At 36.3% G+C, this 18,292-nt stretch overlaps 1 protein-coding gene across 2 annotated transcripts in view; it reads left to right on the forward strand.

The window, feature by feature from the left end:
- The window catches only part of TTC17 (tetratricopeptide repeat domain 17), a 115,197-nt gene that overhangs the window by 18,504 nt on the left and 78,401 nt on the right, over positions 1-18,292 (forward strand). For both annotated transcript variants that reach the window (XM_040638970.1, XM_040638971.1), the window contains exons 2-9: positions 2,763-2,852; positions 7,551-7,720; positions 8,370-8,481; positions 8,730-8,861; positions 14,349-14,458; positions 15,050-15,194; positions 15,666-15,805; positions 17,200-17,360. In XM_040638970.1, the coding sequence (XP_040494904.1) occupies positions 2,763-2,852; positions 7,551-7,720; positions 8,370-8,481; positions 8,730-8,861; positions 14,349-14,458; positions 15,050-15,194; positions 15,666-15,805; positions 17,200-17,360 (1,060 nt within the window). The remainder of the gene's footprint in view (positions 1-2,762; positions 2,853-7,550; positions 7,721-8,369; positions 8,482-8,729; positions 8,862-14,348; positions 14,459-15,049; positions 15,195-15,665; positions 15,806-17,199; positions 17,361-18,292) is intronic.

Consider the following 18,292-nt stretch of genomic DNA (forward strand, 5'->3'; position numbering starts at 1 on the left):
ATACCTCCTCTAGCTCTTGCATCTTTGTTGAACTTAAAGCTTCAAGGAAATGAAAAGTACTTCCTCACAATTGAATGTTGACCAATCCCATGCTATTCAAATATGATAAAGCCCTGATTAGCTAGTATCCTTTTAATCTAAAACTAAGAGTGTGCTTTCAGTATTTCTTCAGTGTAAATCTTCATTTATCTCATTCTTTCATTCCTCTTGTAGTTCTCCAAATATCAGGTGAACAGATTGTTTAGGTGTTTTGGAATTGGAATGTCATACTCCCGCATTCCTCCCCCACCACCTTCGTTTTCTGTTGTTGCTTTTTTTTTTTTTTTCCCTAAAAACCTCCTTTAAAAGTCCTTATGGAGTCAGGTATTAAATAGCTACCTCTTGAAGTTCTGGACAAAGTAGCAAAGTAAGCAGGCCTTCTTTGGCCTCCTTAAGAAAAATTCTTTTGCAGTCTGGCCACTGGCTGTAGCTTTTACATTTTCTTCTATAAAAATTATGGTATGCTGTCATTTATTGCATTGCTGTAAAAAAGATCGATGGGGTTTGGAGTTAAATCAGTCCATATTCAATCCATTATAGTAGCTTTCCTTGCCCTACATGCATTTGACTGTTGGCCATATGTTCAAATACTCTGAAAAGAGGAGCAAAATTTTCTATTTCTTATTGAGATAAACCTAGCACTTTGCTTGTAGGCTTTTGCTACCTTTGGTTGCTTGATAGAGGAGATTTACAGCTCAGGTGGTCAAGTACTGTAGGCCTTGCCATTGTATTTTTAGTGCCTTTTAAATTCAGAGTTCAGTTTTGATATAGATTCCAATATAGCCAAAAGGCCAGGGGGAGCAGTGAAGGTATCTCGTAAAGCAAGACCATGGGCGATGATAATTATCCATAACTATACAATAATAATTATGCAGTTCAGATAATTGCAGTGAAAGTGTGGAAGTTACTCTGGACTAGCATCTGTTTTTCCTCTAGTGTCTCTGAGGTGGTAGAAGGAGCAAAGGCAGATGAGTTTTATCTGTAGTCACTTAAATTGTCCAATTTAATGCATATTGTTAAAACAACTGTCCAACTTTATTTCATGTCGTTATTAATCCCTCTTTTTAAAATCTTTTTTAAGCCAGGTCATGATCTCGGTCATGAGATCAAGTCCTGGGTCAGGCACAGAGTCTGCTGGAGATTCTCTCCCTCTGCCCCTCACCCAACTCACTCACCCGCACACACATGCTTGCTCTCTCAAATAAATAAATATCTTTTTTTAAAACTCTAAATTTGACTAGTTGAGCTGCTACCAGTTTCTTAGAGGTTACAAAAAGATAGTTTTTCCTTAAAGTGGAACTTCCTGAAGGGCTAGTATATAATTTGACAGCTCTAATCTAGCACCATGAGATAGTGGGAACTTTATCTCATCCCTTAGGTACCAAGGCCACTGTCAGATTTTTCTGAAATTCAAAAACCATGTGTGTGTGCGTGCATGCACCTATGTGTTGTTTTTTCTTTATTATAAATGTATTATGTCTACATTATAAACAGTTTAAAAATATACAAGTATATAGACATGAGTGTGCCTCTCTTCTTAACCCCACTTCCCAAAAGAAACCACTATAAAGTTACTTAGTTTCGTGCATATAGAGACATTTGTACATGTAGACATGTATACATCTATGTCTATAAATAGACACGGGTACATGTATACATCTATGTCTATAAATGTATATGTAATTTCTTAAAAATATCATAGTATACTTATTCTTTATTTTTAGTTAATTGTACATTGTGAACATCCTTTCATGACAATAGGTCTGGTCTTTCTGTATCCCATTTTAGACAGTGGATTTCCCCATTCCCTTATTTCTATTTTTTAAGTAGGTTCCACGCCTAGCATGGAGCGCAGTACAGGGCTTGAACTCATGACCCTGAGATCATGACCCTGAGCTGAGAATAAGAGTCAGACGCTTAACCAACTGAGCCACCCAAGCATCCCTCCCTATTCATTGATGGACTTAGGTTGTGTCTAATTTTTTTGCAGCTGGAAGTGTGGTGGTAAGCATCCGTATGTTTATTTTTGCCTACTTGTTTAAGAATGTCTGTAGGATAGTTTCCTAGAGTTAATATTTCCAGATCAAAAAGTATGCACTTTTAACATTTTGGTACATGTCACCAAATGACCCTCCAGACAACAGGAACAAATTTATAAGCCTGCTAATAGCACATGAGGGTGCGTTTTTCCTACATCTTCAACAACATAGTCACCCATTTACGATCCAGAGAACACGAGTTGTAAATAATAAATCTCAAGATTATTTTATATTAACTTTGATTTATGGCTTCTACAAATAGCCTTCAAAAATAGGTGCTTTTAGCATTTTCCTTTTATCAGATGTGGAACGTTCTGTCAAGATAACACAATTCCTTTTTTATTATTACAGGTGTGAATTATGTTTGTAAGAAATTTACTTTATCATTCGTTGCCAAATACTTCTCTTCTTGAATATTTCTTATATGACTGATCAAGATAGAATATTCGCTTCAAAAGCTTACTCTTTAATGTTGGAATTCAAGGGGCAGCTAGCTATTGAACATGTCATTCTCTTTGCTGAAATTTATGTGTGATCACTTTTGAAATACCCCTTGAGTTTTACTGAGCACCTAACACTGATTATAATGATGGTTGAACAATAATTTAAAGCATATTAAAGGAAACTTTATGAATCCAAACAAATGTTGATGGAATCTGAGCTTTATTTATTGCTTGCTTGCAGGTGGATTCACCAATGAACTTGAAGCATCCCCATGACTTAGTCATATTAATGAGACAAGAAACAACAGTTAACTACCTCAAAGAATTGGAGGTGAGGCAATGGGAATGTGATATGCAGCTGAAACTTGTTGCATTTCACAGGAGCTGTTGTATTCAAAGAAAAATGAAAGCTCATTATTTCTTAAGCCTGATTCTTCTCAGTTTCATAGGAATATATTACTTTTAAATCACAGTTTTAAAAGTAACATCTCATTTGAGTGACATTTGAGTGGTAGTAAGAGAAACAGACCAACCTGGGTTTTGCCTGATTCTTGACTGACTATATCCTTGAACAGGGATTCCATGTAAAAGTTTTTCCATCAAGTATGAAAAGGAATAATCTCTTTGCATATGCTTGGAAGGAGACTTTGGGTAAAATACAAAAAGGAAGAATGGTTTTAGTACTCTATAAAAATGTACTTTTTATTAATTCCCAAGCAGGGTCATGTTATTGTGTGTTTTTATGATGAAGTTAAAGCATTAATCACTTTGCACTTGGAAAACTTGGAATCTTTTAGTACTAATAAAGTCTGACCTTTTTGTTTCTGTCATTGATTTCCATAAACTGATTTTGCTTAATAACAAATATTAGTTATTTGAAATAATAGGAATAAGACAATAGATATATTTATATAGCTTCATGCTTGGAAGCTTTATCTGTTTTTATTTAAACACAGTATTCAAAAAATGCAGTGGTGAAGAAAATAGTTTTTATTTTCAGATGTGTATACACATTGTATATGTTTATTGCCATTCTCTTTTTATGAGACGGTATGATATAAAGAGACTTAAATGAGAGTATATGAAGGGGGAAAATGCCATTCACCATGTCAATGAAAACGAAAACGAAAAATGTTGACTCCATCAGTTTTTGATTAAGATAGTGGGGACTCTGTGGTAAAGGTACAGGCTGGAGATAAAAATTTGTTAGTCATTGAAATACAGACTTAAAGCCGTGAAACTAAATAATACCATTTATCTACAAACTAGTGACAACTAGATGGACTTTTTAAGGTGCCAGAAGATAGTGGAGGAATAGTGTCAAAGTGCTAAGGAAAATCAAACTAGAATTTTATGTTCTTTTAAGCCATCATTCAAGAGTGAGGGCAAAGTAAAGATGTTTTCTGACAAAGCGTTTACTTACCGTAGACTCTCACTTTTAAGAAAAATCAAAGATGTATGTCTACAAGAAGAAAAGTAAACCCAGTAGATGTGCAGGGGATGTATAATAATGAGTAAAAATACTGATGAAGAAGTTGCTAAATGTATTTAATCATTTATTTTTTGCACTTTGAAGGGTAAAGCTAGATAAAAATAATATGTAGTTGGGTTGAAGCATGTTCAGTGATCAGTTAAAGCCTGTTAGACTCTTCTATCATGTTTAGGAGAAGGTAGAAGTAACTGAATAAATTAAAATACTGTTGGAAAAAAGATTTTTTTTTTTTAAAGATTTTATTTATTTATTCGACAGAGATAGAGACAGCCAGCAAGAGAGGGAACACAAGCAGGGGGAGTGGGAGAGGAAGAAGCAGGCTCATAGCGGATAACGCCGGGATCACACCCTGAGCCGAAGGCAGACGCTTAACTGCTGTGCCACCCAGGCGCCCCAAAATACTGTTGGAAAATTTATGGGCAAACATACTAAAAATTTAAGAGTATTGCTACCTTTCAAGTAGTTTTGCCAAAAGGAATGTGAATCTAATCAACCACCATGTTTTCCGGTGTCATTTGTTTTCAGTATAATTGGTTTCCTTTTGTCATTCTATATATTTTATTTCATGCATTTAAAAGATGACTCTGAGAAAGGGATCTGCAGGTTTCATCAGACTGCCAAAGAAGTCTATGACCCAAAAAAGTTAAAAACCCTTGGATCCTGCTATCAATATTCAGGAAATACAGAGGACAAAGAAAGAGATGTGTTAAGTGAACTAGGAGGTGCAGTCAGCAAAATCCTGTAGAGTGGCCGACTCTGCAGAACAAATGACCCACCTTCTTTAACAAATAAATTATAAGGATTAAAACTATAGATTACATTTCTGTTATTCTAGTGCTTGCCCTTACCTTATTATTTTGTTAAGTTTTTCATCAGTAAATATTTTATTTATGACATTAGGATAAGGAAGGATTCCTTAAATAACAGAAATCACAATTAAGGAAACAACTGATAGTTTTGACCATCTTACGACTAAAAGCTTCTCTTTAGCAAGTGACACCGTGAACGAAATTAAAACATAAGCTATAACCTGGGAGAAGATATTTGCAGTACGTATAACTGATAGAATGAGTTTTCAGAATCACTCTTCATAAATTTCTATAAATCATTTTTAAAAAACTGGGGAAAAATAGGCAGACTCGGAAAGTCAAGTTACAAAATATCTCATAAACATAGGAAAATATGTTCAATCACATCAATGATTGCATTAGTTAAGATAGGCTACCTTTTGCAGTATATGACAGCTTTTGCATTGGCAACAAACAGTCCCCAAAATCTCAGTGCTGTTTCATGGAGGAAGGTGGAGGCTGAAGGAAGAGTAACCAAACACACAAGCCTGTTTAAAGTTTCTACTTAGAAGTGACATCATTTCTACTCATATTCCATCATCCAGATCAAGTCACGTGGACAAGCCTGAAGTCATAGGGCAGTATATAGCATAGCCTACCTACAGGAAAGAGTCAGGAGGGAATGAGTAAGTGGAAACAGATCATTTAGTAACATCCCAGTAATCTTAATGGCTTAAAACAATAAGGTCATATTAAATGTCACTCTGGTCCAAATGCCAGAACCCAGGCTGACAGAACAGCCACTGTCTGGCATATTGCCATTCTCAGTACCTGAGGGAAAAGAGAGAACATAGTAAAGCATACACTAGCTCTAAAAATGTTTCCCTTCAGAGGATTAAATGGCACGTCTTATGTTACATGTGTCAAAGTAAGTCATACTGGCCACATCTGAGTTCAGCAGAACAGTGATGTGTAGACTTCTTTGTAAGGAGTTGCAGCAAATTCATTAATAGTAATACAGTTTACCCCAATAATCATAACATTTAATGCCCATCAAATTGACATAAATTTAAAATGTGATATTGGTAAGTTTGTGGGGATGTGGGTATTATCATAATCTTGTTAGTAGAATTCTAGTGGTTATACCAACTTTGAAAAGCAGACTGATAGTGTCTAAATCAGAAAATGTGCATCCCATATGAAGTGGTTATACCAACTTTGAAAAGCAGACTGATAGTGTCTAAATCAGAAAATGTGCATCCCATATGACCCCTGCATCCCGTATTTTTACCCCTTTTGGGTCTTTTACACGTGCAGAAGGAGACTTTTATAAGAATATCACAGCATTTTTAATAGCAAAAAGATAAAAAAAAGAAGCAACCTAAAGGTTTACAGGAAAATGGATGAGTACATTTTTATACATCTGTTAAAATGAAAAATTCAGAGCTATACTGATCGCTGTAGTTAAATCCTAAAAACATAAAGTTAAAAAACAAGTTATAAAATGATATAGAATAATACTGTTTACATAAAGTTATTAAACTTGGAAAGCAATGCTAGATGTTGATTGGGAAAGAGAGATATATAGACATATAGATAATTTAAGAGACTAAGAGTAATATAGTAATATTTTATAAAGATATACACAGAAATGATACATTATACAAATTCAGGATAGTAGTAACTTTGGGAGAGAGAGAGATTTTTGAAGGCAATAAAGAAAGATTTCGACTATCTTATTTTTCCTGAAATAATATACTGAAATGATTATGGCATATGTTATCATGTGATAGATGTGGGTGGTGGAAACATAGGTTTTTATGTAATTACTCTATATGTTTGAAAAAAAAATTGTGAGTAGCAGGAATTCACCAGGAGTACAGGGCATTAGAGGAGATTATTCCAGTCCACAGTATCAGCATGCTGGTTGGATGTCTTTCTTGAAGGATTGAAATACGAAGTGTGGACAATTCAAGGTAGTTTTAATTGCTGAGCCGTTCCAGGGAAGTTAAATTGACAGATGCAGCTGTATAGGTAGTCAGAAATCCTATTATGAAGGTATCCAGCTGCCATTATTATAAGTGTCATATACTGTTACTTTCTTTTATTTCATATATACAGACACCTGTTTAGAGAAGCTTATTTATATCAACTAATTAATTTCCCCTTATCCACAGTTTTGTGTTCTGTGATTTCAATTACCCATGCATCAACTGTTGTCCAGAAGCAGATGATCCTCCTTCTGAGCTATTGTCAGGTCAATAATAGTCTAACATTATGTCACAATGCATACGTCATTCACCTCATTTCATCTTATCATGTAGGCATTTTATTATCTCACATTATCACAAGAAGGATGAGTACAGTACAATAAGATATTTTGCGAGAGAGAGACCACATTCACATAACTTTTATTACAGTATAATGTTGTAATTGTTCTATTTTATTACTCATTATTGTTGTTAATCTCTTACTGTGCTTAATTCATAAATTAAACTTCATTATAGGTATATATGTATAGGAAAACATACAGTATATATAGGGTTTGGTACTATCCGTGGTTTCAGGCATCCACTGGGAGTCTTGGAATATACCCCTACAGATAAGGGGGGACTACTGTATTCAGAATCCTTGTCTTCCTTCATAGAGGATTTTCTGACTTCAAGACATTAAATTTTCCTTCCTCTTATGTGGTATCTAGACTGAAATATTAGAAAAATCCATTGTGTTCTTTTTCTCTTCTCAACAGAAGCAATTAGTTGCTCAAAAAATTCACATAGAAGAGAATGAGGACAGAGATACAGGACTGGAACAGAGACATAATAAAGAGGATCCAGACTGCATCAAAGCCAAGGTGCCCTTAGGGGACCTGGATCTGTATGACGGCACATATATAACTTTGGAAAGCAAAGACATCAGGTAAAGAAATTCTCTTTCCAGAAATAAAATTAACTTTTTCATGAATAGACCTTTCTTGAATGAATAAGAAATTATTTATCTAATGAGGATAAGTTTCAATCATAGATGAGTTTATTGAAATTTTAAAGTTCAAAATACACTACACATAGAATTCTTGAGTATCAATTAAAAATACTTAATACCATAGAAGATTGAACAATTCATAGTGAAAGAAATACAAATGGCCAATAAACAGGTGGAAAACTTATCTCTCAGTAATGATCAAATAAGTACAAAATAAATCATTTAGATAGTTTTCACCTATCAAATTGGAAAAAATATTTAAAAATCAGTAACTGGTAAAAAGGTGGAGAAGCTGTCAACAGAAGTGTAAATTGGTTTAACATTTCTAGGAAGAATATTAAAAAGCTTTTAAAAAGTTCATAATCTTAACATTCTTTGGTCTATCTACTATTTTCTCTTTCTTGATTTATCTCTTTTAAGTTAAACTCCTAAAATATTGCCTCCCAACAGCTGCTGTGTGAAAAAGGTTGAATGTTGACTAATATTGGTTGTAAAGATGAGATGCTATGAGAATATATAGTTCAATTAGGGAAAAATTAGACATTTTTTCATCTTTCATTCATTGCTCCCGGCTTCTTGATTTTAGCCCTGAAGATTATATAGACACAGAATCTCCTGTCCCTCCAGACCCTGAGCAACCTGATTGTACCAAAATTCTAGAACTTCCATATAGTATACATGCTTTTCAACACCTGCGAGTAAGTAGAGAGATTTGGGACTTTTTTTTTTTTTTTACATTTTTTCTGTAATTTAGTCTCTTGCTTATAAATATTTTTTTTCTTCTCCCCTTCCAAACAGCTTTAGAATTTTACAAACATCTCCTATTACTTAAAACTCCTTTAAAGTGCTATAATGAGTTACTTGTGAGCTTTTGTCTTATGATCTCTTTTTTCTGTGTGTGGTTTTTTTGTTTTGTTTTTTTCAATTTTTTTCTTCTTTTCTTCAGGGTGTACAAGAGAGAGTTAATCTTTCTGCACCTCTATTACCTAAAGAAGATCCAATCTTCACATATTTATCTAAACGACTAGGAAGAAGTATAGACGACATAGGTCACCTCATTCACGAAGGCCTGCAGAAGGTAAGTCATCAGTGATTAAAGAGCCAGAGACTCTGTGCACAGGTCTTTTTTTTTCTCCGAAAATAACCTGCCTAGATTGTTTTTGTCTAGAGAGTGATTTTAAATATCATTACATTAATATAAACTGTATAGTTCAAAGCTAGGGAGAAACATTAGTAGTCTGGTCCCCTCTACCAGGAATGGATGCCAAAAGTTTTATTTAAACTAATTCATGAAAAAGCAAATTAGAAGCCAACATAAGCAACAGGGATTATAGGCTAGATTATATATTTTGAATGTGAAAGAAAATTTAACATTGGTGTCTTTGAAATATCTACCCAATACATAGATCATCACTGTTCTCTGGACAAGAATCACCATCAACAATAAAGTCTTCTTATAATTTTCTTTTAAGGTACCATCTACTTTTAAGGAATTGTGTAATAGGACCCAAGAAATTAAATGTATCATTCAGCATAACATGTGGGAATTTAGAAAGTAGTTTTTTTTTTTTTTTTTTTACTCTGCTGTGTGCCTGAAGAGTATCATAAAATGCAGGCTAGTTGTTTCCTCCTCCTCTTCTTCTTCTTCTTCTTCTTCTTCTTCTTTTAGGTTTTATTTATTTATTTATTTATTTATTTATTTGAAAGAGCGCGCACGAGCAAGCACACGAGAGCGGGGGGGAGGGTCAGAGGAAGAGGGAGAAAGAGAGCATCTCAAGCAGGCTTCACACCCAGCATGGAGCCTGATGCAGGGCTCAATCCCACGACCCCGAGATCACAACCCGAGCCAAAACCAAGAGCAGAATGCTTAACCAGCTGAGCCACCCAGGCGCCCCAAAATGGAGGCTAGTTTTTAAGCAGTATTATTATGGTACTAAGTAAAATGTGAAAGGGCAACATTTATATAGAGTTTATTCAAATACCTATATGTTTATATGTTTATTCAAATATGTCATATATATGTGTGTATGTATGTATATACATACATATATATATTTGATGCTTTTGTAGCTAAGTTACTGTCTTCATCTTGTTTTTCTGAAGGTAACATAAAACGTTGCATCCCCGGAACTTGATGAGTAGTAAAAACTACCTGGGAAAACTGGCCTAGGATTTAAAATATCCTTCAGAGGATGGTTAGTTGAAAGTAGATCATAGTGAATGAAAATAGAGTGTAATTGTGTGGCTACTTTAGATTGAACAGTTAAGGTCATCCTCCTTGGAAAGGTGAAATTTAAGCTAATATCTGAATGACAAGAGGGAGGCAAAAGTCAGAGATCAAGGAAGAGCATTCTAAGCCAAGGCAGAGGCTCCGAAGCCTTAATGAGCTCAGGAGTGTAGTAGTCTGCTCAGGCTGCCATCATAAAATACCACAGACTGGGTGGCTTAAACAACAGAAACTTCTTAAGTCCAGGATAAGGTGCTGGCTGATTTGGTTCCTGCTGAGGACTTTCTTCCTGCCTTGAAGATGACCACCTTCTCACTGGGTCCTCACATGTCCCCTTCTCTGTATGTGTGGGGGGAGAGATCTGGTATGTCTTCCTCTTCTTATGAGGGAACTGGCCCTATTGGATTCAGGCCCTACCCTTAGGACCTCATTTAACCTTTATCACCTCTTCCCAGGCCCTGTCTTCACGTACAGTCACACTGGGGGTTAGGGCTTCCACATATAAATTGGGGGGGGCAGCATGGAGAGACACAAAGATTCAGTCTGTAACAGTGACATGAAATTAATGCAGGTTACTAAGGTTGGAGCCTGGTGAGCAAAGGAGAGGATGACAGGGAATGAAGCCAAAGAAGTAGACCAGAGCCAGACTAAGTAAGCCTCTGAAAGCTAGGGTGAGGACTCTTGTGCACTGAGACCTGAGTGCCGGGAAGCTAGAGCAGAGGAATGACATCATTCAATTAATATTTTAAAAAATATACTCTTAAACTTAGATGAAGGGACCCGAACTGAAAATAGACCAGTTGTAAGTCTATGGGCAGTAGTTCAGGAAAGAGATGACATAGTTTGGACTAGAATGGTTAGTATTGGAAATGGAGGGGCTTAACCTGTTTCAGTAAATGTTTAGAAGTTTAGAAGCTGATGAGTTAGATGTGGGGAATGAGGGAAAAAAAGAGGAATAGAGGATAATTCCTGAAGTTTTGGCATGAGCAACTTGAAGAAGGAGCAGGTTTGGGGTGGAGGAAGAGAAGATAGCGTCTGTTTTGGTCACATGAAATTTGAAATACCTAAATGAGACTTGAGCTCCAGGAGGGGTCAGAGCTGGATATATAGATACAGGATAATTAATTAAGTAGGGAGTGTTTGTAGCCGTGGGACTGGGTGAAGAAATCTGGAGGAGAGTGAAGTTTGAGAAAAGACCACTCTGAGTCCTTGATCTTCCCACAGTTAGCTGTCAGGTAAAGGGGGGAGAGGGCCAGCAAAAGAGATCCAAAAGGGTATCCGGAAGATTGTGGTCTCCTAAAAGCCAAGGAAAAAAAGTGTTCGAGAGGAGGAGAAAGTATTGACAGTGACATTCTAACATCTATAGATTTGTGGGGGAAATTTTATGAGAAATCTTACAGAAAAATTTCTTCTTTAAAAATATATTTTTCGGGGCGCCTGGGTGGCACAGCGGTTAAGCGCCTGCCTTCAGCTCAGGGCGTGATCCTGGCGTTATGGGATCGAGCCCCACATCAGGCTCCTCTGCTGGGAGCCTGCTTCTTCCTCTCCCACTCCCCCTGCTTGTGTTCCCTCTCTCGCTGGCTGTCTCTATCTCTGTCGAATAAATAAATAAAATCTTTAAAAAAAAAAAATATATATATATATATATATATATTTTTCTCTTCCAATATATTATGGTGTACCGAGTATCATACTTATCACTATGTTTTCACTTGTTCATGTAGAATTTGTCATTGATTTTTTGGTCCCCATTCTGAACGTAAAAGATAAAGATCAAAGCATTTGTTGATGTGGAAGAAAACTTTCTCAAAGGCTGTCAAAACAGACTGAAACCCAAGTCATAAGTCAGTTCTGAAAGAATGTGGCACATACCCTTAACCACCTATACAAGTGTTATAACCTCATTTGTGTCACTTAACAAATCCTATACATTCCTTGAAAAGAGAATACTTAAGGCTGATTAATGCAGAATTATACTTAGTTTTAGGGGCACCTGGGTGGCTCAGTTGTTAAGCGTCTGCCTTCGGCTCAGGGCGTGATCCCAGAGTCCTGGGATCGAGCCCCACATCAGGCTCCTCCACTGGGAGCCTGCTTCTTCCTCTCCCACTCCCCTTGCCTGTGTTCCCTCTCTCACTGGCTGTCTCTCTCTCTCTGTCAAATAAATAAATAAAAATATTTTTTAAAAAAGAATTATACTTAGTTTTAATCTTAAAAATAACTATTTTTAATGAAAATAATTTGTCCTTGTGGAAGAAATTCAGACTGTATAAAAAAATCTATAAAAGAGGGGCCCTTAGGTGGCTCAGTCAGTTAATCTTGATCCTGGGATCAAGCCCCATGTCAGGCTCTCTGCTCAGCGGGGAGCCTGCTTCTCCCTCTCGCTGTGCCTGCCCCTCCCCCTGCTTGTGTTCTCTCTCTCTCTGTCAAATCTCTAAAAAAAAAATCTGTAAAAGAGAAAGTAAAAAAACACTCAGAGATAATTCCTGTCTTACAATGTAGTCTTTTATATTTTTATTTTTACATATCTTTATAGTTAAAACTTATTCTCACAAGATAATTTTTTTTTGGTAAGAAAATGAGCAAGAACGCAGGGAAGGTAGGGGGGTGGTGGGCAGAGAGACAGGGAGAGAGAGATTCTTTAAGCAGGCCCTGTGCTCTGCACCTGACGCGGGGCTTGATCTCATTTCCCAGAGATAATGACCTGAGCCGAAATCAAGAGTTGGGCACTTGATCCACTGAGCCACCCATGCACCCCAAAGATAAATTTTTAATAGTGGAATTGTGAGCATCAGAGAGTAACCACATTTTAAGGCTCTTTACATAAATATCGTTAAACTGTCCCCCAGAAATGCTGTACTTAACCTAACATTTCTACAGTTAATATCTGAAGTTAATATACAGTGTAGCCAACATTGAGTGTTGGCATTCTTTTTAATCTTTGCGAATTTGTAAAAGGAAAATTTGTATCTTTTTTATTTATGTTCTTTGTTAAGTTTTACATCATTTTACCTAATTGGCCATTGTTTTTACTTTTGAATTGTCTGTTCATGTTTTTGGCCCATGTTCTCTTATATTTTGTCTTGTATTTTTGTGTTTATTTTTAGAGCTCTTTATGTATTACACAAAGTAAACAATGAGTGTCATATGTATTTTCCCCAGTTTATTTAGAACTTTATCACCTTTTTTTTTTTTTAACTTTATATGACTTTTTTTGCCATGCTGAATTTGAAATCTCTCTGCATGGGCTTAAACTATGTACATTGAATTTTTGTCATGGTGTTTCTTTTTAGAGCTCTTTATGTATTAAACAAAGTAAACAATGAGTGTCATATATGTTTTCCCCAGTTTATTTAAAACTCTATGACCTTTTTTTTTTTTTTAACTTTATATGACTTTTTTTGCCATGCTGAATTTGAAATCTCTCTGCATGGGCTTAAACTATGTTTTTGTCACGGTCCAGTTCAGTGTTTTGACCTCTGTGTAGCTGAAATTTAGTATATGTTATGAGATGAAAAAATCCAAGCCACAGAAGGAGCAAACCGATCTGAATTTCTGTTTAACTTCACTTATTACTCTAAAGACTTATTACTAAAGACATAATTTTTAGCGGTGAAGGTTTGGATTGTGAACACAGATGACAAAAGAACAAATAAAAATTCATCTTTTACAAAAGGATAAGCCTGTCATTTGCTTATGTATGTACCTTCATTCATATGTTTAAAGATTTTTTTTTTTTAATTTATTCGACAGAGATAGAGACAGCCAGCGAGAGAGGGAACACAAGCAGGGGGAGTGGGAGAGGAAGAAGCAGGCTCACAGTGGAGGAGCCTGATGTGGGGCTCGATCCCAGAACGCCAGGATCACGCCCTGAGCTGAAGGCAGACGCTTAACCACTGTGCCACCCAGGCGCCCCTCATTCATATGTTTAAATAAATAGGAAACTTTGTTAATTTCAGGAATTTCATGTTTGAACAACTGGCATTTCTAAGTAGGTCAGGTCCTAACTTCTAAAGTCTGAAATAGGAACCAAGAAGTTTGGGCCACTTGGTGGGCTTTTCAGCTTAATTTCCCCCTTGGAACAGGAGCTTGGAGTTGAGTGGTCTCTCTGTGGAGATGACACCTGATGGCACTTACTTGCTCAACTGATGATCAGGAGGCTCTTTTGACAGGTGTAGTTTTTGGTACTTTGTCCCCAGCTTATTCACTGGTGTACTTCCGTGTCCTTCAGCTTAAATTTCAGAAGAGACAGAATAGTAAAGGTGCTCGTTTTGAACATTCTAAGTCGAAGAAAATGTGTTGAGTTGTGTTTGATTGTCATTTTACCTGTTTAATCTCTAGAATTCTTCCTCATGGGTACTGTATAACATGGCTTCATTTTATTGGAGAATAAAGAATGAGCCGTATCAAGTAGTGGAATGTGCCATGCGAGCACTTCACTTCTCTTCCAGGTAAGTTTTCTCCCTTTCTGGACTTCCTGATTCTCCATGTAACTCAGGACTGGTAAAGAAGCAGTACATAAGAACACTGTGAAGAAGCATTGTGTTGTACTTACGGTCTCCTCTATCCCTATTCAAAGAATTTAGTCCCATCACAAAAAAAATGACAGATGTCAAAGAGTTCACAGTGATAATAGCACAATATTCTTCTGATTTCCATTAGGGAAAAAATATATAATGTAGACGCCTTCTGATTCACTTGAGACTTGAATATAAGGACCTTGCCTGGAGGAATTAGCATAATTAAATTTTCTCAAAGCAAATAATGAGCCCTGAAGACATTTTAAAATCATAAAATGTCTGCCCGACCTTATTTCTGTGGCAAAATATATGGCTATCAGATTAAATTAAGTATCATCAGTTATATAAAAATGTAAGAGTATAATTTTCTTAAATTGTTTTCTCCATCTGTCAGTACACTCAAAATTATTTTCCTAAGTTCAATAACTTCTAATGTAATTTTCCCTTGTCAAGTAGTTATACAGAATCATGGAGCACATACTTCTCTCCTAACACCTAATTGCGCCTCTCCTTCTCTTTTAGGCACAATAAAGACATTGCCCTGGTCAACTTGGCAAATGTTCTGCACAGAGCGCACTTCTCTGCAGATGCTGCTGTGGTGGTCCACGCAGCTCTGGATGACAGTGACTTCTTCACCAGTTATTACACTCTGGGAAATATATATGCAGTAAATACAACTTTATGTTTTCATGAGCCAAACCAGTTGCTATTTTCTTTTCTTTTTTAAAAAATTTATTTTCAACTAATAAATACCTTTTTCCAACTTCCTCTTTTGGTCTGAACAAGGAAAAGTGAATGGAAATGAAGAAATTATGGGGAAAATACCTCAACACAATAATGTATCCTAATAGTCCTAGCCTCTTGACAAAAAAAAAAGAAAAATAATTAAATTGATAGGAATCTTAAATTCCTGCAGAATATACCTCTGAAGATAACAATACTTTCTAGTTAAGCAGTCTTACTGCCTATCTTATGTTGTAGATTTGGTCACTGATCAAAAATAATGTTCACTGTAGAGTGAGATTAAGTGTGATCTCATAAGTCGTTAGGGGATTTGGACAGATCCAACCACGCCGTGGCTAATGTTTTTCCTCCTGTGTGTGTGTGTATATGTATGTGTTTGTTTTTGTCTCTTCAGATGCTGGGGGAGTATAACCACTCAGTGCTCTGTTATGACCATGCTTTGCAGGCCAAACCTGGGTTTGAGCAAGCTATAAAGAGGAAGCATGCTGTCCTTTGTCAACAAAAACTCGAGCAGAAATTGGAAGCCCAACATAGGTAATTGGGAGAGAAAATTTCACTGAAGCCCTAGCACTATAGAACCTTAGGTTAGACCTGTGTAGGGTGATGTGTTAATTTGTTCTTTAGAATTAAAAACACCTTTCACTACTGCTAGTCTATCCCTTTTCTCCAGATCCAGGGGGGTTAGCACAACTCCAAGGTTGTGTAGAGGACATAGTATGAATTCCAGGAACTAGAGAATGTTTGCAGTAGATTCCGTCATTTAAGTCTTTTTACTTTTGATCATCAATTACTTTTATGAAGTCAGATGGATTGGGGGTGCTGCCAGATAATTAGTAATTCGGTTATGTTTTAATTTCCACACGATACATTGTCAGTAAAATCACTTCCACATGCTATATTTGATCTTTTTCCCCTTTAGCTGCTAGGGTTGGACTAATGTTACATTAGTTAAGTGACTTTGAGAAACATTATTTGGCCCATATTTTAATCAGATTTCTGTAAATTGTACAGTGATGAAGTTCTGTTGTACTTGGTGCTTGCAATATACTTAATAAAAATGTATTTGATTCCATAAATAGCAGGGCCAGTTAGGAAACTTTACATAACGAAGTGAATTGTTCTTATGGAATTAGCCTTAATGTTTTGAGGCAGCTTTGATTATTGGAGAATTAAATGGAGATTTGGAACTTATTAAACTATTGCTTTTGCTTATTTTCCAATCAATTTAAAGCATAATGTGGTGAAAAAGAAGGAATGACCACTTGTTTATACTGGCTTCTGTTACACCTGATCAGAACTTGTCCTGGTTGAGCAAATTGGTTCTCTGGTACACAATCTGTACAGCTCCTAAATCTCCCATGTGTTACAATGTAATAGGTAAAAAGGATTTTGTGACTAAATATAATCAGGCAGCAGATACCAGGTGGTTTCTAAGCCAGGTTTCTGTGTTTTTTTCCAAAATCCACAAACCCAAGGAGCTAGAGGTCAAGAGCAAGGTACTGTTGGCCCTTTCTCTTAACCTTGTCTTTATGTAGAATCAAAAGCAAAGATGGAAAGGTGACTTTGAATGTCAGTGGAACCTATAACATAGACTTGGTGGGGGGAAATAGTTGTTGAATATGTCAAGATTTACAGTATGTTGCTGTGTATCTTTTGGGTACCTGAACAGTTCAACACACCATTTAATGTCAAGATAGTTATATGTAAGGGAAGAATTTTGCCTCTATCCATCTTTTTGCCTCTAAGTTTTAATAAAACAATTTATTTATTTTGCCCTATTATTTTTAAACTTGTAGTACAGTGGTTGTATGTTAAAAGGAAAAAACTAGCAATTATTGCTGAGGACCAGAAAAACCTATACAGTAAGTGGGTTTAAAACTTCAGTTTTAAAACTCTGTCACTTTCTCCTGGTGTTAAAAAACATTAAGATCCCTCCAGCGAACACTGAATGAGTTGAAAGAATATCAAAAACAGCATGACCACTACCTAAGACAGCAGGAGATCCTAGAAAAACATAAGCTGATTCAGGAGGAGCAAATCTTAAGAAATATCATCCATGAGACACAGATGGCAAAAGAGGCACAATTAGGTAAGTATTGATTCCAAATAATTGAAGACAGGTTAGGAAGTTCAATTCTAGCATGCTCTACTTTCATAACTTTTACTTAGCCCTAAAGCAGTATAAAGTTGTGCTTATGAGTTTCCTGAGTCTTAAAATCAAGTCATCATAGAGGGTATACCGGCGGGCCTGGGGAGCTGGTTTAGTCTCTCTAGTTTTGTTTTTTTTTTTAAATCACATTTTCAAGTAAAAATGAAATTTTTTAGATCCTAGAAGTCTTAACAACAGTTGTTCGGCCCACTTTGATTTAGTATGCATGCCAGTCTCTTAGAGATTGCCAATTTAAGTATGCATGCCAATCTCTTGGAGACTTTGTTAAAATACAGATTCTGATCATAGGTCTGAGGTAGGACCTGAGATTCTGTATTTCTAACAAGTTCCTAATATTTAATGTCTGTTGCTGCAGGTCTGAAAACACAGTGCAAGTAACATGGCCTTATACCAAGTAAACACAAGCCAGACACACCCTTGAAACAAAGCAGCCACACTGTCAAGCCAACACTGGCAATAAGGCTGTCTTATTTTTCTTGCTCCCTTAAAAACAAATATTTTATTTTAGAAGTAAGATTTTGGGGGCTCCTGGGTGGCACAGCGGTTAAGCGTCTGCCTTTGGCTCAGGGTGTGATCCCGGCGTTATGGGATCGAGCCCCACATCAGGCTCCTCCGCTATGAGCCTGCTTCTTCCTCTCCCACTCCCCCTGCTTGTGTTCCCTCTCTCGCTGGCTGTCTCTATCTCTGTCAAATAAATAAATAAAATCTTAAAAAAAAAAATAGAAGTAAGATTTTGGGCTAGAATTTGTCTCAAGCAGGAATTCTTAACCTGGGTCAATGGATTAGTTTCAGGGGGTTCCAAAATGCTCCCCAAAATTACATGTAGTAATATGTATGTGGACATTTTTTTT

Source organism: Ursus maritimus, unplaced genomic scaffold, assembly GCF_017311325.1.
Source record: "Ursus maritimus isolate PB19 unplaced genomic scaffold, ASM1731132v1 scaffold_23, whole genome shotgun sequence".
NCBI classification, from domain to species: domain Eukaryota; kingdom Metazoa; phylum Chordata; class Mammalia; order Carnivora; family Ursidae; genus Ursus; species Ursus maritimus.